This window comes from Struthio camelus, chromosome 21 (genome assembly GCF_040807025.1).
Source record: "Struthio camelus isolate bStrCam1 chromosome 21, bStrCam1.hap1, whole genome shotgun sequence".
NCBI classification, from domain to species: Eukaryota; Metazoa; Chordata; class Aves; order Struthioniformes; family Struthionidae; genus Struthio; species Struthio camelus.
In genome coordinates this window covers 13,788,531-13,812,641 of record NC_090962.1, presented here as the reverse complement: position 1 = coordinate 13,812,641, position 24,111 = coordinate 13,788,531, and the positions used below count along the sequence as shown (strand labels likewise).

The window sequence follows — 24,111 nt, the reverse complement described above, 5'->3', positions numbered from 1 at the left end:
TTTCGAGAGTGGCAAGTCAGGAGGAAAACTGGGGGACTTTTTCAGAGCAAAAATAGTGAGCAAAATCTGCGCTAATCAACAGCGGAAGAAGCATTTCAGTTGTCAAGCAAACAAGTGAATCTCTCAAGCTTCAGTATATAGCACTGTTTCTTTCTTATTTTCTTCAGGTATAGAGAAATATAACAGGGCCAGAGCATCATCTAGAAAAGGTAGTGATGCATACCTGCTTGGAGAGGGTAATTACAAACCTAAGGGTAATTTAAGAAACAGAAACACAGGTAGATTAGGGGGCAACAAAGGAAATATTTTAAAATTCCTTCTACAAATCCTCATAGAGGTTGGATTTTTTTAATCAGACGTGTGTTGCGTCTTAGTGTTGTAGAACAAATCTGTTGTGCATCTAGCATGAACAGGAGGTACAAAAGTAACTGTTTTATGGCTAGAGACCACTAAATTGTGGAAGTAACTAAAGGGTTTGGTGTTTGCAATGATGAGATGGGACGGACTGCCCTGGAAAGTCCATTCCACTGTGGGTTTCTCTGTGCAATACCAAAGTGAAAGGCCTGGCCTGTTTGAGTACTTCACCAGCATCTCAGAGATCAGCGGGAGTTTTGCCGTTGACTGCGGAGGTGTGGGATCAGGTTCTCGACTACAGAGAGGCAGAACGTATGATTTAGAGACCTCCTAAGTTGTCCCCTCTAGCTGGAGATGTGCCAAGAGGCTCTTGGTGACTTTGGGAGGGGTTGGGGTGCCCGGCGCTGGCAGGTTGGGTCCCCACTTGTTGTAACGGGAGTGAAAACACTGTTCACACATTCCCCTTCAATCCTTCCTGTGCTTCAGGCGTGTGGGATTGTTCTCCATTTCAAACCTGCATCCAAGGGAATTGCGAGTTTGCTGTTGATTTCCCATCTCCAGCTTGTCCTCCCCATCCTCCCTAGGAGATGTACATTAATTCACAGAAGAGTGATGTGTTTTGCTCTGGTTACATGAACAGTGACTGTTTCTTTCCCCCTCTCCCACCTGGGGCTCACCAGCCGGTACCTACACCCTGCTTTCTGCTAAGAGGGCACAAATTATTGTGCAAATTGATGCTCATCGCTTATTTTTTAGTGAATGAGGGCTTGACTGAGACAGAAGTCTCAAGGCAGACAAATTTTGGCTCCATGCACATTCACCCGCTTTCTGTACATCTAGTGGGGGGCACAGACTCTTGTTCACTCAAGCGCTTGCTTACTTCTAGCAGATATCACTGTGAGTGGCAGCAGAGGGTTGAGAGCTGCCCCATGCGGTCTCTCAGTTGGGCTCTTGCGGTGATAAACATGCTAGAAATGCCAAGCGCTTCATATCCATCGCTGGCCAGCCATCTCCTGATGGCTGTTAGCAATCACAGACAACCTGGTCCACAATGAAGCTGGTAACATAAATATTTTGTATTCTCTTGTTGGATTTCTGGCCTTTCCTGGACGTTGCAGCAGGTTAAGGAGAGTTTTATCACTGTCCTGCCTGGAATTAGGTGGCCAGAATGGCAAGTCCTTAAACAGCTCTCACCATTGCCAATTCTGGGAGCTAAACTTAGAATCATAAGAGAGACCTGAATCCATGATTTTGGGGCTATTCTCTGTTTTTCAGGCTTTCCTGCTGACTCTCAAGGACACGCGTTCCCATGAACTCTAGAGCAGCTGATCCTTGGTGCATGTAAATCAGGTGGAGCTATTTTGCCGATGTTGCAGGAGTTTTTGCCAGAAGCCCTGGCTCTGCTTGGTTTATGCATGACTTTGGGAAAGTTGCCACTTCTCCCTGAGCAGCAGCACCAGTGAATTAATGCTGTGCCTTTTCTGCCTGTCTCCGGACTGAGTTTTCAGCTCTGTACAAGTGAAATGCTTTTGCGGTCCCCCTGGCTCCCAGAGCTGTGCCTTGCAGCATCTCCGGTTCTCCTGCACAGCGAGGAAGGGTAGATCTGGGGACGCCTCTGTTCCCTCTAATCCTGGGGAGAGGCAGGCAGCACTGGAAGATGGGCATCCTCTGGGCTCCTCAGGTCACGGAGGGAATCTCTCAGCTCGGCGTGGGTGGATTTATTTAGCCCAGCTGCCATGACACAGGGGCAGACGTTCTGGAAAAAAGAGCCACTGCGGGCTTGCCTCCCGCTTCCCGTTGAGGGGCACCTCGCTGGCTGTGAGACCACAGGGGTTTTATCTCTGCCAGGGTATTTCCTCTTGCTCCAGGCCACATCCTCTGCTGTAGTGAGGAGCATGCAGCAGGAATCGACATCTATACGTGCACACTGCTCCCATTCGCCATCCTGGCTTGCTGCTTCGCCGTGTACCAGGTTTGCTGGCTGCCAGAGCACAAAAACGAGGCTAGATCCACTCTCTACCAAGTAGGAGCATGACAGCATAACAATCCCCTCTGCTTTGTGCCAGGGACTCCTTTGACACCAGCAGTGTTGTCTGACGGTGTGACCAAGGAGAGTGCAGGACCTGCTGTATTTTCAACCTTTGCAGCTGGACTAGCTATAATCCAGCATTTAGAAGCCGGAAGTCTTTTGCTAAAGCTAGCAACAGTCTTACAGAGCTTTTAAGTTGGCCGCAAGTACGCAGGGACGCAGGGAAGGCTCAGGTGCCTTAAGGAAGCCTGCAAACTCCTGCAGCACCGACCATCTGCATATTTTGGTGGTCCTCTAAGGGCTTTGCCATTGTGTGATGAGCAAACAAGGCTGTTTGCTAAGACTACAGCAGTTTATTTCTTAGGTTACTTGAGTATTTCACGGTTTATCTCTTTTTGAAATTCCTAATGCCACATCCTGACGCAGGCCTGGTGATGCTACTGGGTTCCTCGTAAGAGGATTGGATTCTGCAGGTACCTAAACTGATGTTATCTCTTTATACCCAGGGGAGGTGTTTCTGCAAATCAGCTCTGGATCTGCTGATGGACAAAGCAATGATAGCCTTTTGGGACAAAAAATCCCATTTATTCTCGTACCACTAACACAAAGCCTTTTGCTGGGAAAGAAGCTGGTTTAGGAGGCCGAATCTGTGACAGCAGATTTTTTATAAGGAGCTACAAGCAACGCCTCTGAGCATCTCTGCTTCTGATTTCACAAGTTTCACAGGCATGACGTGGCAGTTGAGTGATTTCAGCTTTCCCCACTTTTGATATCCCGGCCCAAGAGGAGCAACTAAAATAGCTGTGGGCTGGAGGATGGGGTTTACAGGGAGAGATTCAAAGTAAAGGCCTGGAGAGTGAGTAAGAAGCAACTATCTAGGAGAGCAGCACTGTTAGAGAGGATTGCAGGGTACAAGCCCTTGCACTCGCTTGTTTTATCGTTTACCAACTGGACTTGTTTTTTGCCTCCCATGAAATCTGCTTTTCTGTTGTGCTGAGCATGTGACCTTTCCATTTGCTGTCAGTAACACAGGGATACTGTTCCTTGGCAGCCACGTGCCGTCCCAAAGCCTCTGCCGTCTGCCTCTGATAAACCACACCGGTTGCAGGCAATTCCCTTCCAGCTTTGCCAGCCAGCTCTGCGCCCAGTCCCTGTTCTGCAAGTGGTGTTTGCGATGACGGGAACAAGCTGCTCCCTGCTACTTTTAAGCAGGTGTCGTTGCTGCGAGAAAAAATCCTGTCCTCGGTTGATCCACACACAGGCCCAGCCTGCTGCAAGGTTTACTGCTCAGAAATAATGAACTTCAACTGAAGGAAAAGCCCTGGAAAAGCCTTCGGGATGTGGGAGCTGACAAGCGTACGCGTCTCCGAAGATGGCAAACTTACTGGTGCTGGATTGCACTCAGTCGGGCGAATGTTTCAAAGCTCTGGACACCTGCGTTTCTAGCTGTGATGCATCTTTGCTCTGTGTTTCAGCTTCACCTATTTCAGTCTCCCGTCTCTGCGCGTCATGAAGACACTGTGTTTCCCCCCAGGCTGCTGCAGTACCAGTGGTGGTGCCCTCAATGCGCTGAGCCTGCTGATGTCTTTCATGCTCCATAAAAAGCAGGAAAGCTGCGAGACCTGGGTAAAGCATGCTGAATCCAGGATGGGAAGTTGAAGGCTGAGGCCAGGCCTGGATTGGAAGCTTGCTGAAAGAAAGGTTGAGTTGGATCATGTGCACAACCCCCCAAAACATCCTGCAGAGCCAACGTTTTGCTATGTTATATGGGTGTTTTTATGAGCGGTAAATAGAGGCTGATTGGGCTGGGAGTAGCAAGGTAAGGGAGTTCCCTGGGAATCTGTGACAATTATTAGGAGGCAAGAAAACAGGTTAGTTCCTGATTTGTTACCTGAAACGCAAGACCTGAATTAGCTGTGAAACAAAGGCAGTTTCTAAACAAGCTGTTCTGCAGTAGGACATGCCTCCTCCTGTTTCTGTGCCGAGAGTGGCAATAACATCCCTGCCTTGAAATTCAGACCACTTTTTTGGGAGATGTTCCCAGCGCAGGAGTGTGGCCTCCCCGTTACCCATTTACCATTCAGTGTCTGTGCTCTCCTGAGCGGGTATGAGAGCGCATGAAGGGAAGGTGGGTTGTGTCTGTCCATATTTGTTTATCCATCTCCTTACATGTCTGTCCATGCTGTCCCCTGCTGTTCCTCACCCTGAGCTTTGCCTCTTCCCTTGGGGCTGAGCTGCCATCGCTTGCCTGGGACAAGATGAATCATCTACCTTTATTTTTTGGCGCTTCCTGGGATCTCCGGGCTTGCTCCTAAGGGTTATCTGCTGTGGATGGAGGCCCGATCTGGGTGTCAAGACCCAGAGCTGGCTTCTTAATTAGCGTTTTTTAATTGCATTGTTAGCTTTGCAAGCTGCACGCACAGGAAGCCATGTGGTTCGCTCCTGCTGCAGAGGGTTGATCTAGCTGCGCAGTCCAGTAGATAATGTGTAACAACCCTTGCCCCCTCGTGTAGCTCAGTGGAAGAGCAGGTGCTGGGAGCAGGCTTGGGAAGGCTTTTGAGTCTTGCAGAGGGTTTGAATCTCCAGCTGCTGGATGGCTCTTGAAATACTGCCCTCAAAGAAAGCCACCTACTTGGTAAATCAGAGAAGCTGTCATTCCAGCTGGTTGGGAAGACAGTGAGAGGATGGGAATTGCGGCAGAAAGAAGGTTGCTGCAATTTCTGGGGTTTTTTTTGGATGTCTGCTTGCCACTCTGAAGCACTGTTTTTGTTTTGCGTTCCTGCGACCTGGGGAAAAACCCCTCGACAGTCCAAGTGGCGTGGATGGGAAAGTGGGTTTTGCAGCATCTCTCCTTTCCTGTGCGGAGAGCGTTGTGGATAGAGGCAGGAGCTGACCTGGAGGAATGCAAGGGGTGCCCGATGGGCATGTTTGTTTTTCTTTTGCAGAGTGTTTGTCTTGCCAGGGAAATACCAAGCGGAACAAGAGAAATGAACTTGGCATTGGAAACCCGCTAGTAAAATGTCTGCAAGCCAGATTTACTGAAGGGAGATGGAGACTCAGTTGGATTGTGGCCAGCCATGAATAGCGCATATAGGTCTGGAGCCCGTATTTCAATGAGGTTGTAGAAATACTGGAGAGATTTCAAACGAACACCACAAGAATGATCGGGGTTGGAAAATGAGCTTTCCAGCATGACTGCCACAGCTCAGCTTACTCAGTTTATTCAAGAGAGCCGTGTTGAACCCCACACAGGAGTCGCCTGCAAAAAGAAAAGGCTATTTTCATCTAAATGCCGAAAATCTCAGCAAATGCAGACTCAAGCAAGGTTCATTCCGTCTTGCTAATGACATTTTCAAGAGGATAGTCAAGCGCCAGAGCAATTTCCCAGCCTCAGCATCACGTGGAGTTTGTGAGGCATGAGCGGGTGTCCTTCCAGCAGCCATTCCTGGAAGGAGTCCATATCCTGAAGAGCGGTGCTTTGGATGCTGTGGATCTCCAAGTGCCTTGTCTCAGCTCCCGCACGGTGGTCAGGGTTGAATGTAGTGCCTGGATAATTCTCACGCCTGCAGTCCTACGTCTGGAAGAGCAGGTCTCTTCCAGGGCTCATGAAGGACCTGGATTTCTCCTTGAAGCCCAGCTGGTTGGGACATACCTTCCGCTTAGTATTCAAGGAGGTAACAGTGTCTTTAAGAAACTTCTATTTGAAATAGCCACATGATGCATCAGAACTGGTCCTCAGCCTGACAAACGTGACAAATCCCTGCCTTTGTCTGGATAATCGGTGGAAGAAGCGGGGACAGAGAGGGCAGGGTCTCACCGATTGCTTTTTGGCATCTCTTTTGCAGTAGGAGAGCTCTGCAAATGGGCTGGGAGAGCTTTGTACTCCTTGAGAACTGATGCAATTAGCAGGCTAAAAAATTGTGCAAGGAATTATCCCTTCTTGTGCAGGGCCAGCATGGGTGTGGTGTATTACTGCAAAAAACCACGCTGGGTCTGCAATCAACTTTTGATTGATAAATAGCAGTTAAATCCCACCTTCTCTGCAGTGGGGTGATATGCATTGTTAGGAGCGCAAACTGTCCTGTTCTCGTTCATTCAAACAAGCTATCTGTTCCCTTTGGGCAAACACCCTTCTACTACACCACTGTGTTCTCAAGTGTGTATTTAACTTGCCAACGCTGAGTATTTGGGCTTAGGAGGAGTTTTAGCAACTAGTTTGGCAAAGTGGGTTTTTTCCCCATGCTGCTGCCACACTGGCGGTCAGGCCCCCTTCAGAACTGACAGGCTGAAGGGTGGTCTCAACTTGAGAAATACGCGTTTGGTGAATCGCGGGGATGCCTTCGGGATGCCGACAGCACTTATTTTGGCCACTGGTATGTCTATAAATAGCCGCCGGGTCAACACTGAAACAAGCTGGCGTTCACAGGGCACTGTGCCCTACGCGAGTTTTCCGTCCAAACCAGACTTTGACCACTCATTTTGGCGTCCACCTGGTTTTGGAGCACAAATGAGACAAGGGGAATTGACCAGAAATGAGTGTTCCTGGAGCAATGCTGCATTTAGTTAACGCTTTCTAACCTTTTTGCTTGCTTCCCTCCTTGTTTGTCTGGCTCCAGCCCTGCTCACTGCCCAGGTATTTTAGGGAGCTGCTTGGTGGATGCTTCACACCTGAAGAGCTGTCAAAAGTTTGATCCCCACTTCCCAAAGAGGTTGTGTCTGCCATGCAGTGATTAGGGAGAGGTTAGTTTCATAGTGCTCATTTGCGCTTCATAGCTATTTATGGGCGTAAACATTACAAAGAAATGCACAGTAATTTTGAGGTCATGGGTATTACGTGTCATGCACGGATCCAAGCACGCTGTTGCTCTCCGGCGCTAACAAGTAGGCAGATTACCAGTGCAGCGTTGTTCAACGCAGGCACTTTGTGCTGTAGTAGTTAACTCACCGTTGGTACAAAGTTGATGACACTTTTCTCTTTATTTTTCATTTGGTGAGTAAGTTTAAGCAGACTGGCTGCCAGGGCATCTCTACATATATCTCTAGAAGAGATAGAGCTAGAAGAGCTGCAGTATCACAGATAAGATGTCTGTTTTGTTCTTTCTTTTTTGGTTTGCTCTGTACTTTATCATACCTTTCCTCCACGTGTGTTTTCACCCATCTTCCCAAGCCTAAAACTCCTCCCTGTCAACTTTTGCAAGCCGCAGCCTTTCACCACCTTCATGGCTCTCAGCCCTGCGCCAGGGGGACAGCTCCACCCAGGAGATCCTGAGGGCATCGCAGAAGCGTGGGCTTGCTGGGTCTCGTTTCCTCCCTGAAACATGGTGGCTCAGCAGGAATTCATTCGCCTGGGCTCTCGGAACATCCCAGCTCACGCTAACCCTGCCTGGGCATGCTGCGTGGCCGGGAGCTAGGCTGAAGATGCACCAAAATGAAGGGCTAGGGACACGATCAGGGACAAGGGTGAGGACTGGGAGACGAGGGGGTCTATGCTAAAAGGGCAAGGGGTTGGAGCAAGGTGAACCAGCCGCATTATAGCCTGTGTTTGTGGGTTTTTATCCCTTCCTGCCATTCTCTTGCAGGGACTGGTTGTACTCTGGCGGGCTCAGGGCTGTAGGCTGTTGACCGTGTTTTCTTTGGATGATGCTGCCAATGGCACCGTCTCTTGACGTACCCAGGTGCGTGGTGGCACTGCTCTGTGTGGGTAGGAGACACCTTCTGGCGTGCTTCCCTGTGACCAATGCGAGAAACAGCTCGTAAACTGCAGTGATTCAGAGCGGCCGAGCCCGCCATGGGAGGAACTACTGAGCGCGCCTTCCCCACTTGCAGGGCCTCATGTGCCTGGGGCCAGCCTCACCCCGTGACTGTGTGCCCATTGGCAAAGCAGAGTCACGCAAGCTCGTTGTCTGGCTCCCAACATCTCGGAGGGTGGACTCGGGCCATTTGTGGGAGGTTCTTCGCTATGGGTCTGGGTTTCCCAGTGAACAAAAGGCAGCTTTCCCAGGAAAGGGGTTCAATAAGGGGTTACCAGTTTGTGCCTGGCCTCTGACTCCTCAAAAAGACAAGGCAAGGTTACCTTTCCCTGTAGTCTAAGTAGAGCATGTAATTATACGGATAGGTGTTCGTTTTGTCAATATGAGGACATCTGCGTGCCCTGCTCTGCATCTGCCTTGTGTAGTTAGTCCAGGATTGCCCTCTCCCCAGGAATTTGATGGCCAAAGCACACACAAATCCTTCAGGATAGACCTTTCGGTGGCACAGTCCCATGGCAAGCAGAAAAGCTGCCCCAGTACCCTCTACCCGTTGCCCACAAGACCAGCATTGCTGCCAGGGTTCTGCCTGTGGAGTTGACTCCCAGGGTAGGAGGCTCTGCTCCTTGCAGAATGGCTAAAAGTAAGTTCAGGCCTCAAAATCATGCAGAATGAGGCCTTCAAAACTTAGGTCCCTTCATAGAGAAAGACTTGGCTTTTCTAGGGAACACGGAAATCTATCTTTCAGAAGTTCCCTGGTGCTTCTCACCATTCAGAGACGTTGAGATGAGGCAACCCTCTGGGTTTGCTGACTGTTTGCAAAGGGACATGTGATGAACTTCCCCTGATGATCGGAGCTGAGCTCCCAGCAAAGCAGCAAGCCACTCGGTCCGTGTAGCAACGCTGAGAAGTCGCAGAGGGTTGGAAGCTGTGAACTGGCTGTGGGAAGGGCTGTTACAAGGACTGAAATGATCTAAGTTATTTTGGGGAAGGAAGGAAAGAAAAAGAGGAAACACTTCTACTTGCTCATCTCTTTTTGCTACTCCAGTCAGTGGCAAAGGCAGGCTCAAGAGTGTTCCTCCAAGATGACCTTCCCGAGGAATGCGCGCAAAGTGTGGCTGTGTGGTTCCTTGTTGGTAGCATGCGTTGTGAAAGAAACTTGTGGATAAAAGAGCACATTTCTGTTTCGTGTTTCCTGCCCTCATTTCCAAATACTGCAGAAAAGCCGCCTCCTCGACTCCAGGAGTTGGAGGAGGATCAGCTGCGTTTCACGCCTGCAGCGCAGCAGGAATCCACCGGGCGCTTTACAAGCAGCTTAGAGCTGAGCAGCCTTTGTGCTCCAGCCAGCAGGCTGGCCAGGCATTTATTTTATAAATCACTGCATTCCAGCCAGTCTGTATTTTTTCCCCCATCTGAGAGCATCCATCTCCCCCAAATCAAGGGGCTCCTCCAGGCTCATGTGCAGAAGCCCCCTGTGATCCCCCATGACTCCATCTATCCATCCCTTGAGGGATACAGCTCTGAATTATGACTTTGTTTCTTCCACTGGTGTCCTTGATCCAGGAACGCATTTAAACACTGGCGGCAGCTGGCTCCTGAAATAGTTTTTGAACAGTGGGATATGAGGGCATTCTCCTCCCGCTTTGGGTCTGGGCTATCTATTAATAACAAAATCTTCTGGGACGGCTTCCTCTCAAAAAGTGAATAAGAGCAGCTAAGCTAGAAAGCATCAGACCTCACCTAAGTGTAGTGAAAGTCCATGTGTCGTAGGAGAAGCCACGAGCAGCTCTGCAAACAGACCATTATTGCATATTTCCTGCCCCAGGGAATTTACCGCCTCCACTAGACAGGGTTGGGACGGGCTGAATTGGGCTATGCGATCGGACGAGGGAATTTGGCCACGATTTTTCCAGCTCAGCAGTTCTTTCCCATGTAAGGGCTGGGACCAGCTCCGTGCAGGAACACGCCTGACTCTCCCCTCTTAGCTGAGAGCTGCCTTTCTCCAGAGAGATACAAGATCTTCCAGCTAGGAGAATGTCGAAGCTAGATATGCTCATATTTTTAACAGTGTTCCTGGGAACAGTTCCCCCAGGGACTGTGAGGCGTTCTCTATCCCCTGGATAAATTTTACATCGAGACTGGGTGCTTTCCTCAAAGAGTTTCTCTGTTTGTAGTAATAATTCAAGACGAGAAACCAGTTTCTGGCTTGGAGGGGTGGGTCAGACTCGACAAGCACAATGCAGTCAAGTTTTACAGTGTATAAATGTGATTCTTTAAATGCAGAACTTGGCTGTAATTATACGGAGTCTACAGTCTCTCTGCTTGTCCGATATTTTGCCCAGATAAGTAATAAAGTGTTGCTGATAGCTATGCTGCAGCAGGGCTTACTTTGGTGACATGGAAGTTTTAAATGGCATGAGCCTGACGTCAGGTACCGCCTAGTTTGAATCACCGCTCCGCAACAGTCGATATGGATTATGCTTTGTTGTTTCACGCGCTCTCAGGCACAAGTTGTCTTTGTCACTGGGAAGATACGAAACAAGGGTATTGCTGACTTCTGTTCGGACCAGGGTAGGAAGGCTCTGCACTAGGTATGCCTAGAGAAAAGTATGAGGATGAAGGGGTCGTGCTAGAGCCCTTGCCTAGGAACATTTTCCAAGTGTTGCTCTTCTTGCAAGAGGGACAAGGAGGGAAGGCACATCAGCGGGCTGCTGAAGCATCTGGCTGGCAAGTAGGCTGCGAGCAGACGAATAAACCTTGTACTGATGTGCAAAGGCCCCAACTTTCCTTCCAGGATGAATTCCCAGTACCTTTAACTAACGTGTTTGCTTGATCTTCAGGGCAAGGAGAAGTTTCCAAGTGCAAGGTTGTTTTTTCTTAGAGCAGCCCATGATTTCTGGATAGAAACCCACGGCTTGGAAAGGATGTTCTGTGCATGCTTTATTTTTTAAATCTATCGTGTAACTGGTGAGGCTTGGCAAAGGCATATACGGTCATGAAATTTGTGTACAAGTGATGTGTTATCGTGGCTCAGCTAAGCCATGCTCACTTGTCTCCAACCAGGGTGATAAAGGTAGTATATAGAGTTGAGATTACCTCCTGGGAGAGTAAACTCCCTGCCTGAATGTGAAGTATGTGCAAGACGGGGAGCTAAATAGATCTCTAAGCTCTAGGGACAGGAGAAGGCCAGTGGGTCAGCCGGGAAGGGAAATAGGATTTCTAGCGAGTGATTTTTGCAGAAGCGGAAAAACAAATTACACTCTGAGCCTCCAGGACTTGGTTGTGAGCAGGTTACAGGGCCAGCACTAACTTCAGAGCTAACTTTATCAGCTTCTTGCAGCTGCCAACAGGTTAACCGAGAATGAGTCAAGCTGTCCTGATTTTTTGAGAAAGCAGCAACTACGTGATGTAATGCCGCGATGTAGCCGCACCCCAGCAGAAACAAACGACTCCAGATGAATCGGGCTGCCCTTGTCCCACGTGCCTCTGATGTTACCTGTGCCTGCCCGAGGTCTGGGCTTTGCCTCAGCACCCTTCGATTCTCCCTTCTTTCTGCCCCTTTGCCTGGTCTGATGGCTTATGAACCACTGCTGGTCCACACTGGGATCGATTGTCCCACTTTACAGAAGCAAGGAGCTAGCAGAGGCAGCTCTTCCTTTAGCAATCTGGAGAGGTGGCATGTCTGAAAGCCCTGAGCCAGGCAATCCTTATCAGCCTGTATTTGAAAGGCTGCAAGGACTGGGGCAGCTCTGAGTGGTCTAGCATCGATATCCAGCATCACAGCATTCACTTGAGCTGCTTGTAAGGAGGAAACCTCCGCGTTCCCCCTTTTGCTGGACTCAAGAGCATCTTTTATACCTGGAAACAAAGTCTCTTGCTGTCCAGAGTTTCAGAGGCAGGACCCAGAGACCTAGGAGGGGCTTGTCAGTGGCAGAGGCAGAAACAGAGTCCAGAGCCCTGATTTGTCTCTGTTATTCTGAAAGGCTTTGCAACAGCTAAACCACTGTGGAGGAACTACCTGAACCCTTTTGTATTGTTAACTCTAAAGGAGAAGGCTAGGCAGCCCGTGTGCGCAGCGAACAGGGAAGTTGGTAGTGCTGATTAGTCTCCGAAATGTGCACAAATCTCTGTGGGTGAAGTTCCCTCTGTGTGTTACTGCCTTCAGAGTCCTGTTAAAACCAATTGCTACACCCCAAAAGTAACTCGTGTCAAGATTTAGCAAGCTGAGAGTTACAAATGCTGTTTAAAGTGCCAGCTGTGAGTGTGCAGGCATCTCCAACTGCCTCCTCAGTGGGCTGTAGAAGGTTGTTTCAGCCATCCTGTCTCTTCTGTTTGCAGCTGCAGAGCTACTTTGCTGCCTGCGAAGATGAGACACCGGCCATCAGAAACCATGACAAGGTCCTGCAGCGGCTCTGTGAACATCTGGACCATGCTCTGCTCTATGGGTGAGCGCAGGCCAGCACATCTTGGGCCCACCGGATTTCTCTGTGGACTCTCAGATGCTTTTCACCATGCTTTGCCTGTAGACACGTCCGTAGCCTGTTGCTGGGGCCTGCCTCAGCATGGAGAAGCCATCTAAGGAATAATTGGGGTGGAGATAGATAAAGAATCCTTCGCTTAACCCTCTTCTGGGCCTCTTTTCTTCCAGGCTGCAAGATCTTTCCTCGGGCTACTGGGTGCTAGTTGTTCACTTCACCCGCCGGGAAGCTATCAAACAGATAGAAGTGCTTCAGCATGTGTCCACCAACCTGGGACGCAGTGAGTATTTGCAGACGCTGCCCTGGCTTTGCGGACAAACATCAATTTGGGGACATCCAGCAGGAGACCCAGGCAGGTTGTGCTGGCCACACGTTCAAGGTCTGGGGCTTCAGGCGGTCCTCTGGGGTTAGCAGGCAGCTCAGTGCTGGGTCTGGCTTGCCTTTTTCGGGCCAGGGAGACGAGTCCTGTAGTAACTACAGGATAGCGCTAAAAATACAGAGCCAAGGTGGAAGGTTATCCTTTTGAAGATTAAAACTCAACAATCCCGATTATCAGTTGCAAGCAAGGTGCCCCCAAGTCTGCGTTTGGGTGCTCAGATCTGCACCTAGAAACTCGGCGCTCGACTGGGTCCTAACAGCAGACCTCAAACACAACCTGAAGAAGTCCTGCTGGGCCTGTCTGCTCTGTATCTCAGCCACTTTGAGCTTTGCACCGTGTCTCAGAACCAGGTGCTGAGAAGTCAGAGACCTAGCCGTGCTTTTACTACTGTGAAACCGAAGCAATCAGCTGAGGAGTGCTTTTGGAAGGGGTTTCTGGCAGATGGGATGCAGGGGGACATCATCTATCTCACCCCAGAATGTCTTGCTGTAGCCATTGTCTGCCTGATGCTTCTTTTACCCTGCTATGAATTGCTGGTAGCGGATGCTTGGGACCACCGAGGCTGCTTTTGACACTGAACAATGCCCAGAGACCTCCTCCTCTCTGCCTGCTTATCCCAACATCCTTCAGCTCCCGAGTACTGGTGAGAGCAGAGCTGAGCACAGACTCCACCGTCACCTCTCTCTGCACCAGCCTTCATGTAATATCCCAAATTGCATCTGTGCTGATTTAGAGTGATTCTCCCTCTATCTTTCCTGCCTGCTGGTCCCCATTGAAAATACCCGCAGGCTCCCATTGCGCCGTAAGGACACACGCATGGGTCTGTTTTTTTCAACTGGCTGCCACACAGTCTCTTATCCTTATTCCCACGGCAGACCATGAATCTGCTCACTCCTTTCCCTCTGGTATTTTTCCCACAAATTTTCCCAGCTGTCAGTTGCTCCCTTCAAATGAATGCAAATGAACAATCTTATATTTTTTAATGGATCTGTGATTATTTCCAGGCTTGCCTCTCTTTTCAGGCATTTCCCTGCAGATAAATCTCTCCGCTGCTTTGTTTTTAGGCCGGGCATGGCTATACCTAGCCCTCAACGAAAACTCCTTGGAGAGCTATTTGAGGCTGTTTCAGGAGAATCTAAGCCTGCTGCACAAGTACTATGTCAAGTGAGTATCCCAGCTTATTCTCATTTGGGCTTGTGTTGGTATCCCTCCTTTTCAGAAGCAAGCCCTATTTTGCCAGTGGGGAACAAGCAGTTGATCAGGGTCTGATCTTTCCATGTGGGTTTTGCAGAGGTGCTGCATGGTCATTACAAGGGTCCCAGATGTGGAGGCACTGTCCTATAAGAGGGGCTGCAAGCATCTTTTCTATTTACTGCTTTTACTCCTAGCATCAGATGTATCCTTTATATTCTTCTGTGTTTTCCAAGAAGCTGCTGAGCTCTAGAGCTGTTTACACTGTGGCTCGGGGACACGCCACCAAGACTGAGAAAACAGAAGGGTGCTTGTAGCTGTTTCTTCTTTTTCCCGCTGCTCTAAAGCTCTTCTGTTTTCTCCATGTTGCAGGAACGCCCTGGTTTGCAGTCATGATCATCTGACCTTGTTCTTAACACTGGTGTCTGGGCTGGAGTTCATCCGCTTTGAGTTGGACCTGGTGAGGGGACAGTATTTTTTATCTAGCTGTCTTGGCCCTGGGATATCAGGTGTGCAGAGCAGGGCAGGTCCTGAGTGCCACAGATCTCACTGCTTAGTCCAAGACACCTTCTTGTCGGCCTTCCTCCCATTCAGCTGAAAACGTGAAGCTCTCGCTTATAAGAAAGGCTCTTCTATGAAGATCCAGCAATGGGATTTATTCCTATTGCTCAGTTACTTCTCAGTACTGGTCTGGCTCTGTCCAGGAGATGTGCAAGGCAGGCGTGGGGCAGCCAGATGTGCGGCAGGTTGATGGGGATAAAAGGGAGGTGAGCTCTGCAGGTGCAGTGCCAAGTGCTGGCATCCCTCCAGGCAAACAGCGGTGCACGCAAAGCCGCTGGCTAGCCCTCAGCGTCACAGTGCGAGAGGAGGGAGCTGCTGGGTTTCCTGTGAGAGGCAGCAGAAATGGGCAATCGGAGGGTGTTCAAGGGCAGTGCCGTCATTTGGGCTGAGCTGTGATAACAGCATGCAGTAACTCAGAGCCTGACTCACTCCGAGCCCTTTTCTCTGCAGGATGCTCCTTACCTGGATCTGGCGCCGTACATGCCAGATTACTACAAACCTCAGTACCTGCTGGACTTTGAGGACCGCCTGCCCAGCTCGGTCCACGGCTCAGACAGCCTGTCTCTCAACTCCTTCAATTCAGTCACCTCCACCAACCTGGAATGGGATGACAGCGCAATTGCTCCATCCAGCGAAGGTAAGCAGCCTCGGAGGGCAGAGGGGATTTTTGGAGAGGGGTGCAGTTAGAGCAGGAAAGTTAGCGCTGTGTGTTCCCACACCTCCACTGGCTGAGCTGTTGGCTGGATGAGAGGCTGAATGATGTAGCAAACGATGGGCCAGAAGGGACCAAAGAGAGACCCAGAGGTTTGGCTTTGAACCTCTTTCGTTGGGAGATGCGGCCAGCGGAAATGAGAGGGCAGTGCTGCGTTGTGATTTAAGCTGGAGACAGCCCCTTTACCTGAGACAGGGAGAGGAAGACTTCCTACGCCTATTACATCAGGCCACATTTCCATGTGGAGTGTGCGTTTTTGCAAGAACTGGTGAAATTTCCCCATGGAATGAAAGCTGGGCCCATATCTGAGCATGACCTCCATTTCAGCGCAGGTACACAGGGCTGCAGAGGACCTTTTTTAAGTGCTTGTTTTGCAGTCCAGAGGTCCATATATGCTGGAGATGATGGGGAATAGTTTCCAAAGTCTTTCCTCCGTGACTGCAATCTGAGGGAGAGGCAGCCAGTCCTCTCAGAGATGCTATTTTTAATCTTGATGTATCTTATCTTGAGCAGCCTGATAAGTTGTTGAACTTAACTCCTTATCCGTATCAGAGAGGGCTTGTCTGAGCTGGGCGTTGTTTCTGATGAACTGAGAAGAAACCTGCCTTCTCTCTGCCCCCTTACCCTGCTCCAGGCTGAAGCAGGAAGCTCTTATGCTGCATGAAGCATGCTTCACATGAAGAAACAGTTCTGCTGCTGCTGTTCTTAATCCAGAAAACATTCGGCTGGTTTCTTTTTGGAGTCAGCTGAAATGAAGCAAGATTAGGGGGCTCTGGAGTAGATGTGGTGTTGTGTTAATTGGATGCAATGAATTCAGGACTGTATACGCATATGGACAAATCCCCCCTGCCGAGACAAGGGTCTGCCCAACCTGGAAGGAGCAGGCTGCCTTTCATCACCAGTATTTGCCGGTCATCTATTCTTTGCAAGATAGAAACTGTGATCCTTAAAGACGTTGAGAAGGAACAGCCAGGGAAGAAAGACGCAGAAGCAGGGGTGGGCATTAGCACCTTTATAGCATATTTTAGCTGTGACACACAGCACTGCTTTGGGCTCATCCGTAGTGCCTGTACTCATGCTGCAAGCGTGAAATGGTTCAGAGCCATTTGCTGTCAGTGAAGCATCGTGGTTTGCCGAGGTGCACAGAACAGCAGCCTCCCGCTGACATATTGCACCATGGTGTTTTTTTTAATGTGCCAAAGTCCTGTGTGTTCTCTCCCCCTCCCAGCCAACCCCCAAATCCCTTGGCATGACCAGCCTGTCAGCAGCATCTTAGGTAAGTTGGAGACAGCAAAAGGAGCCCAGCAGTAAAGGTCGGGGGAGGAAGCTCCTCTGTCCCCAGAGGCTTGGCAAAAGCAGCTGCTTCACTGCATGCTGCACCCCCTTGGCTTGTTTTCCTGTTCCTCCATCAGCAGAACATGTCCCAGTGCCAGCACATCTCCTACCTGTCTGAATTGATTGAGCAAGGGGTGTCACTTGGTTTGGGCTACGCTCTCCAATCCATCTGGAGGACAGAAGTCTGATGCTCAAGAAAAGAAGAAGGGTTTGGAGCGGGGATCCAAGGGATTTTGGAGCTAGATTCCATTTTTGGCATTGTCATTGGTTGTTCCCTGTGTCTGGGCAGCAGTTGTGATCAGTGTCTGTTTCCTCATGTGTAGAGGGGTCAGTTGCGAGACCAGGGAGGCAGCCGTGTCAGATCCCCGAAGGAAAGGCATTGCTGCCATTCTCCCTGTTTGCCTCAGCAGGGTCTCTGCAGCCTTCCCCTGCCCTTCAACTTCATTAACTATTTCACTGCTCCTCATTTTAACAGGAGTGTCTTGCTACCCTGGGAATGTAGGTGGAGTTTGGGATTTTAAGCTCAGAGGACAAGTTTTTCCCCTTAATCAGACCCCTGGCTTTACAAACATTAATGAGTCAAACATCACAGTATCTGTGGGAGGTAAGTGTGAAGTGGGGAAACTGAGGCATGGAGAGCTGAAATTGCTTCCCAAAGGGGTTCTCTGATTAGATCAATGGTGGGGTTGGATACGCAGGCACTGGATGACACCGTTTTAGCTTTCCAGCAACTCACATAATGGGGCTTCATCCTTCACTGGTCCCGTCGTAGCTCCCACAATGCAAGCATCCAACAGTAACAACCGTCGTGCAGCTGGTTCCCGTTTGCATCCATGTTCCCTAACTATTTTCTCACGCGTTTCAGAAACCAATGGAAGATTGTTTCATTTCTCTCCCCTCCTGTCTCCCTCCCCAAACTCCCATCACATGCTCCCCTGGTCCCCATCCCTCCCTACTGCTTGTATTTCTAATTCTGAGTTTTATCCCTCATTTTTGTAGATTATGATTTTGGAGATGTCTTTCCAGCAATGCAGTCCATGCCCAGCAGAGACTGGGAAGGTGGGACATACTCATGTGTTACAACCTTTTGGTTTTCTCTCTGCATTGCTGCCATCCTGAAGCTTGCTGCATGCTCCCCAGTTCATTTCTTAACCAGCAAATACCACATCTTGATGGAATTCAGTAGAGGCAGAAAAGAGCCAAAAAGATCCCCCTAATGGGGAGCTTGTGCATCTCATCTCCAGTGAGACTACACACGACATTTTCCCTGACTCCTGGCATATGCGGACATACTCCTCTGGCCATACATCCCGGAGCAGAGGGACTACTCTCCTGCCTCTGGCGAAGCCTCTGAATCTTCTGGAAGTGTCTGCTCAGCTGCCCTGACACTCTGTGTAGCAGACACGTGAGGCTGAAATTTCGAGTGCGGTTCAGCTACAGCTGGCTTTTAGAGCCAAGTGCACGTGTCTACCTTTGAGGAATTTGTTCTCCTTCCTCCATGAGCAGCCTGCGTACCCTGTGTATGTCACAGGAGTAGGAGCTCTCTTTGCTTTACCCCCGGAGGAGATACACCCATGCTCTGTCCTTTGTAACTAAAAGCTGGACAGAGCCTTCAAGTCTGAATTGCTTCGGCTGGTACCGCCTAAATATTTGGCGTATTTCTGCCTGAATTCCATGTGGATGGCTCTCGGCCTCTAACACGCTCCCTCTCATCTTCTCTATAACCCCACACACAGAGATATTTTTGTTCTTACGGCACAGTGTGAGTAGCCAGGCTGTCACCCTTTGTACTGTGATCACGGGCAAATATTGCAAAGCTCGGGGAGGAAATGAGATTTCTCTCCCGGAGCGCTTGCTCTCCCAATCCGCCTGGGAAAGGCCTGGATGAAGCAGCCCGGCGTATTGCTTTGCAGCCACTCTTCCCTACAGTGGGAGCAAGGGCCGGTGAACTCCCTGAGGCGGCAGTGCCAGTTTCCCTTCTCAGGCAGAAGAGGACTCGGGTTGTCTCTGAGCTCCTGGGTAGGTCATGGTAGGCAGTAGCGATGCATTCCTTGCCACTTATACACAGCGCAAGAAGTTAAGGAGGCTTTTGCCGTTCCCTCTTTTCAGCAGATGCATCCAGGGTAAAATACTGTATTTTGGACCAAGATTTTTGTCTCGACTAAACTAACCACTAGAAACAACTAGAGTTTAGGCAAAATAGCATACATTTTTCTGGTGATACAGGCTAGCTGGCTGAAATAGCTTTTTAAACATTTCATTTTTCCTCTCTGTCAATTTGGACACTGGAAATCCAACTGATTTGCTTCCCTTGCTACAGTTCACACTCCCTGCACTGCGGGGCCGGCATTTCAGCAGGAACAAAGCACTGTTTTGAAACAGGTCTTCACGAAACTACTTTTATGAGACTTTATGAGCAGTTTCATTTTCCTACGCAAAATGTACACCCCCATATCGCTCTCACAGGGCAGTCATTTCATTCAGAAGGGGGTTCGCTGCCTACCGAGCGATTTCTCGTTGGCTTTGGAATTGAACGGTGTTGGAGAAGAGAAAGGCATGGGGTAACCTTCCTTTAACCTTGACTTTGCAGACAGATAACTCTGAGCATGACTCCTACAGCCCTTTTCCACTGCTCTTTTTCTGTGTTAAGATTAACACATGGGCCCAGCGAGTTGTGCCTAGGACCTGCCTGTGCAGCCTGCTCTCCTCTGCCCCCGGTGAATGCTGCGTCCGCCTTTCCACACTTCCTGTCCCCAGTGCGTGCTGTGCAAGCAGAGCAAAGCAGCCGGCTCCATAAAGCGCTCCGCAAAGATCATCGCTTTATGGACCGGCTCCATTACTGCCCTTCTAGACGAGCGAACGTCTTCCTAGGACCCAGTCCCCGGGGAGAAGGTAGCACGATGCAGGACACCCTCTCCGAGCGTGGTGTCTTTGCAGCTCTCCTGGCCCTGGGCCTTCCCACGTTGTCCCCCTGTTTCAGGGAATGGGGCAACGGGTTTCTGATAGTCCCTGTGTAACCGTTCAGGGTAAAATGCTGCTGATCTCCCTGCCTCTGCTTTGTGGGGGGCTGCATGGGACCATGAGGATGGGAGCTTGCCCCCAGGGCTTGGGTGCGTATCTAGAGTTCAAACCCCGGGGAGGCAAGGAGTGATGGCAGCTCAACCTCGCGAGCCTGATTTCACGGTAGGTGCAGCTATTTCCATCTAGTTCCCCTTGGGCATTTCTCCTGCCAGCGGCTGTTGTCTTGCCAAGGAGCACCATGGCCCCGAAACCCATCAGTTCCTGCTCAGGGATGCTGCCTCTATTTCGTAATCCATGTGCAGGCTCCCAGGCGACTGAGCTGTCTGAGCTTTTGTTTCCAGGCTTTTTCTCAATTGCAATTGGTGTGAAACACAGAGCAACGCTGGCTTTGCGCGCTGGCCTCTCTGTCCCCCTTGCAAGGAGCCTGGAGCTGGGACGACAGTGCTCTTCAAGCAGTACTGTGACCATTTAGTGCCCAGCCCTGAGCCCCCAGTGTGCAGCTTTGCTTGATTTAACATCCAGCTCTGGGCTGGCAGCAATGTCTGATATTAACCCTGCTTCTCCGCTCTTGTCTTTGCCAGATGGAGATCTCACAGATACGCTCAGCTGCCCACGCTCCACTGCCTCGGAGGCAAACGGCAGCAAGGCCTCTGTGAAGAGCCCCACGCAGCGCTACAACCCCTTCAACGAGGAGAAAGCTGACGTGCCGTCCTCTACTGAGACCACACCAGTGCACACTGCTTCCCAGGAGAAAGCCGAAGCCACCCCTGAAGGAACAGATCAGTCCGAGAGCTGCACAGAGCTGGAGGTCATCAGGTAGGGATAGAGCTGCTGGGGTGCTGGGAGAGGGGGCAACATAAATTCCTTTGCCCAACAACCTGTAGTGGAGAGCTGAAAGGAAGCCGTGTGCTTTTTGTTTTAAGCTTTCTCCAGCTAGTGGCAGATTTGCAGCGACCTTGGCTCTCAGATCTTCTCTCCCCTCTTTCCTGTTGTTTGTCGACGAGCTGTGGCTAAACTCGTCGAGTGAGATGTGCCCATAGACCTGTTGTGCTCCGACTGATTCCTTGCAGCCTCGGGAGTCCCTAGGAGCTCCTAAACCCAGACAAAGAGCACAAAACTCTGTCTGCTTGTGCCCAGAGCTCCAGAGATGGGGGCACCCCAAAACCAGCCCAGCAGACCTGTGCTTTGCCCTCATACCCTATTTTTTCCTGGCAGCCAGGAAGCTCAGGGGAGAGATCTCTGAGCTGCGTTATCATTCCTTGCTCTCCGGCAGAAAGGGGAGTGCTGTGCTCACTTCCTAAACAGCAGGGCCATGGTGCCAGGTGACCTGGCAGCAGTTTGGCAGCCTTGGGAGCTGGTGGTCTGAGCACCTCTGCAGTCGGGATCCTGCTAAGCTGTTCAGCTGGAGTGCGCTCCAGGCTGCATCTCCCTCTTCTGGCTGCCAGAGACATGGCATTCCCCCGTCCTCTTCCCTCTCCAGGAAACCTCCCTTCCGAGCATCCTGCTCTCAAACAATGATTTGAGAGCCCCTTTTGCTCCGCATCCCTTTGTGATCCCCTTTACAGCCAAAGGAGACTCGAGATGTTGTGTCTGGTGGAAAAAACCTCTTTGCTCTTCTGGATTGGTGGAAACTGTCTCTGTGTGCTGTGTTTTTTCTGCCTTTCTTAAAACGTTTGGCACAGATACTGGGGGAGCCTGGCTCCTTTTAGAGGGGTGATATCGAGTAATGTTCCTGGTAGGAGAATTTCTCTGTGCTAGAGACAACCCCACAAGAAGATTGTTGGGGCAGGATGGGACCCTCTTTCTGTATTGCAAAAATCTCAGCAAGTAAAGACAAGTGACATCTATGCTGGTCTCTCACCATGCAGGTTAGCCAGGAGGAAGAAAGCGGGCAAGAAGAAGAAAGCAAAGCCGGAGGAACCGGTGAACACCACTGCGCCAATAGCACCTGAGGCCAGCATTCAGCAGGCCGGCGGAGATAGCGGTGTGAACGGGCTGAGTGACAGAGATGACCTGCCAGGAGATGATGGTCCTGCTCCCCCGGGTGGTGAGCCAAGCCTGGCTGGACCAGAAGAGAGCAGTGAGCGCTCTGCCCTTGGCCAGCTGGCTTTGCGCATCCCTGAGATGAAGGACACGTCTATGGAGAGCGTGGGGCAGCCGCTGAGCAAGGTGATGGACAGGCTCAACGGACAGCTGGATCCCGGCAGCTGGAATGCCCCACTTGAGCCTCCTGGGCAGTCCTTTCGGACCGGCACGCCAGGGGAGACTCCAGATGGATCGTCCTCTGGCGACCTTAATGAGGGGATTTCAGCCCCCATGGACTTCTACCGTTTTACCATTGAGAGTCCAAACGCTCCTGCATCAGGTGGTGGCCACCATGACACTCCAGGGCCTGGCCAACCGCCACATGTTTCTGGTAGCCCTGAGGCTCCTGAACAAGAAGAAAGCAGAGAGGGAAAAGCAGTTGGGGCAGTAGAAGAGTCTGGAGGGGCAGCTAATGAACCCCAAGTTGGCCAGACAGAAACCACCAACCCAGAGGCTCTCTGTGAGCTGAAGAAAGAGCAGCCCAGCCCTTCCCCGAGCAGCGCTGAAGACTCTGGTGTGGAGGAAGGTCAGGGCAGTCCTTCAGAGCTGACCCACCCCTCTGAGTTCAGGTGAGGCAAGCTTAGCTCAGCTCAGCTCATGGGGTCCTTGTGGGAGCACAGAAAGTGTCCTCCAAACAAAACAGCCCTGGTGCCTGAGCCAGCACTTTTCTCTTTATCCTCAGTTTGGTGGGCAAAGCCCATGCTTTTCCAGGATGAAGGTGATGCTCAAGGGGTGATGGTCGGGAGGAGAAGATCTTGGGGGCCAGCAGTGCCCTAAACATGGACAGGTTCAATAAGGAAGGGGATTGCCCTTCCTGGGCCTTCCTCTGCCCCACGTCTCTCTGTCCTGTCTTTCAGCCTCTTCCTGCTGTCTGTCTTCACAGGGTGGATAACAACCATCTCCTACTGCTGATGATCCATGTATTTCGGGAGAATGAGGAACAGTTGTTCAGGGTAAGGCGGTCACACCAGGGTGGGTGTCCCTGGCTGCTCTCCCACGGAGGCCTAGGCTCCATACCTGCCTCGGCTGTGGGCTGAGAGCTCTTCTCTTTCCTCTCTCTCCTCACAGATGATCCGAATGAGCACTGGGCACATGGAGGGGAACCTTCAGCTGATCTATGTCTTGCTGACAGATTGCTACGTGTACCTGATCCGGAAAGGTATCCCTTCCTGATGGCCTCTGGACTTGTCCAGACTGCTTTAACAGCCTGCAGGACTCTTGTTTAGGAAGGATTTAACCCCTTGGAGGGCTGGAAAGCCAAGGGGAGCAAGGATTGCCTGACCCATGGCTTGCAGCCTGGATTTGGGCAGTGTTGGGCTGCTTTGCTCCTGTTCACGTGGCTCTTTGTGTCTGTGCCAGGGGCAGCAGAGAAGCCATACATGGTGGAGGAGGCTGTTTCCTATAACGAGCTGGACTACATTTCGGTGAGTGCAGGCTGGGTTGGAGCAGCTGAGTTGAAGGTTAGGAGGGGAGGAGCAGGAGGGACTAATGGGTGTTGGAGGGTGGGGTCAGGCCTCATCTCTTTGGTTGCAGGAGGGTGAAGAGCCTCATGGTAGGTACCACAGGGGCTTTCTGCAAACTTTGGTAAAACTTTGTTCCCCATCCCACTTCCTTAACCTGCCTTGTGTGGCACAGGTTGGGCTGGATCAGCAGACGGTGACTCTGGTGTGTACCAATCGGAGGAAGCAGTTCCTGCTCGACACGGCAGATGTGGCTCTCACAGAGTAAGCAGGGACCATGCAGCGAACCGTAGCGCTTTCCTTCGGGCATGCAGGGCCTCCAGCCAGCGCCCTGGACGCCCAGCATGATTTGGGAGATGCAGGAGACTCCAATGACTGTCCAGCAGCCAGTGGGGATTTGGGGTTCAGTTTGATGCCACCAGCTGAACTCTGTGGACAGCTGGAAGTGCTTTGAGCAGTATTAAAGTTAAAAATCAGCCCAAATACTGCAGTAGCTTGCCTGGAAATCCCTGCTGCAATCCCTGATGTTCCTCATGGCTGGCAGCCTTGCCCACTGAGCTATGCAGACCTTGTGTGCCTTGTGATGAGCAGGGAAGAGGTCTTGAGTTTCAGGGTCCCAGCTCTGGAGTTTCAAGGTCCCACAGCAAGTCCCCAGGTCTGTCTTTATGTTGTCAGCTCAAGAGGCATCTTGTGCCTCTTGAGGGCCTGTATGGTCAGTGTCATCTGTGTTGAGCGTGGGTGTCTGTATCCCGGTGTGGT

The 24,111-nt window shown here is 50.8% G+C and overlaps 1 protein-coding gene across 7 annotated transcripts in view; it reads left to right on the top strand.

Annotated features, from left to right (window-relative positions):
• The window catches only part of PLEKHM2 (pleckstrin homology and RUN domain containing M2), a 31,008-nt gene that overhangs the window by 2,781 nt on the left and 4,116 nt on the right, over nt 1-24,111 (top strand). For 2 of the 7 annotated variants that reach the window (XM_068915756.1, XM_009670964.2), the window contains exons 2-13: nt 12,469-12,575; nt 12,779-12,888; nt 14,052-14,151; nt 14,551-14,638; nt 15,190-15,376; nt 17,786-17,845; nt 20,389-20,623; nt 21,676-22,461; nt 22,776-22,845; nt 22,961-23,051; nt 23,252-23,316; nt 23,528-23,616. In XM_068915756.1, coding sequence (XP_068771857.1) covers nt 12,469-12,575; nt 12,779-12,888; nt 14,052-14,151; nt 14,551-14,638; nt 15,190-15,376; nt 17,786-17,845; nt 20,389-20,623; nt 21,676-22,461; nt 22,776-22,845; nt 22,961-23,051; nt 23,252-23,316; nt 23,528-23,616 — 1,988 coding nt within the window. Of the gene's footprint in view, nt 1-1,744; nt 4,010-5,328; nt 6,058-6,098; nt 8,059-12,468; nt 12,576-12,778; nt 12,889-14,051; nt 14,152-14,550; nt 14,639-15,189; nt 15,377-16,679; nt 16,728-17,261; nt 17,391-17,785; nt 17,846-20,388; nt 20,624-21,675; nt 22,462-22,775; nt 22,846-22,960; nt 23,052-23,251; nt 23,317-23,527; nt 23,617-24,111 lie in introns of those variants that run through there. The other 5 variants (XM_068915754.1, XM_068915755.1, XM_009670961.2 and 2 more) reach the window with 5 other exon arrangements.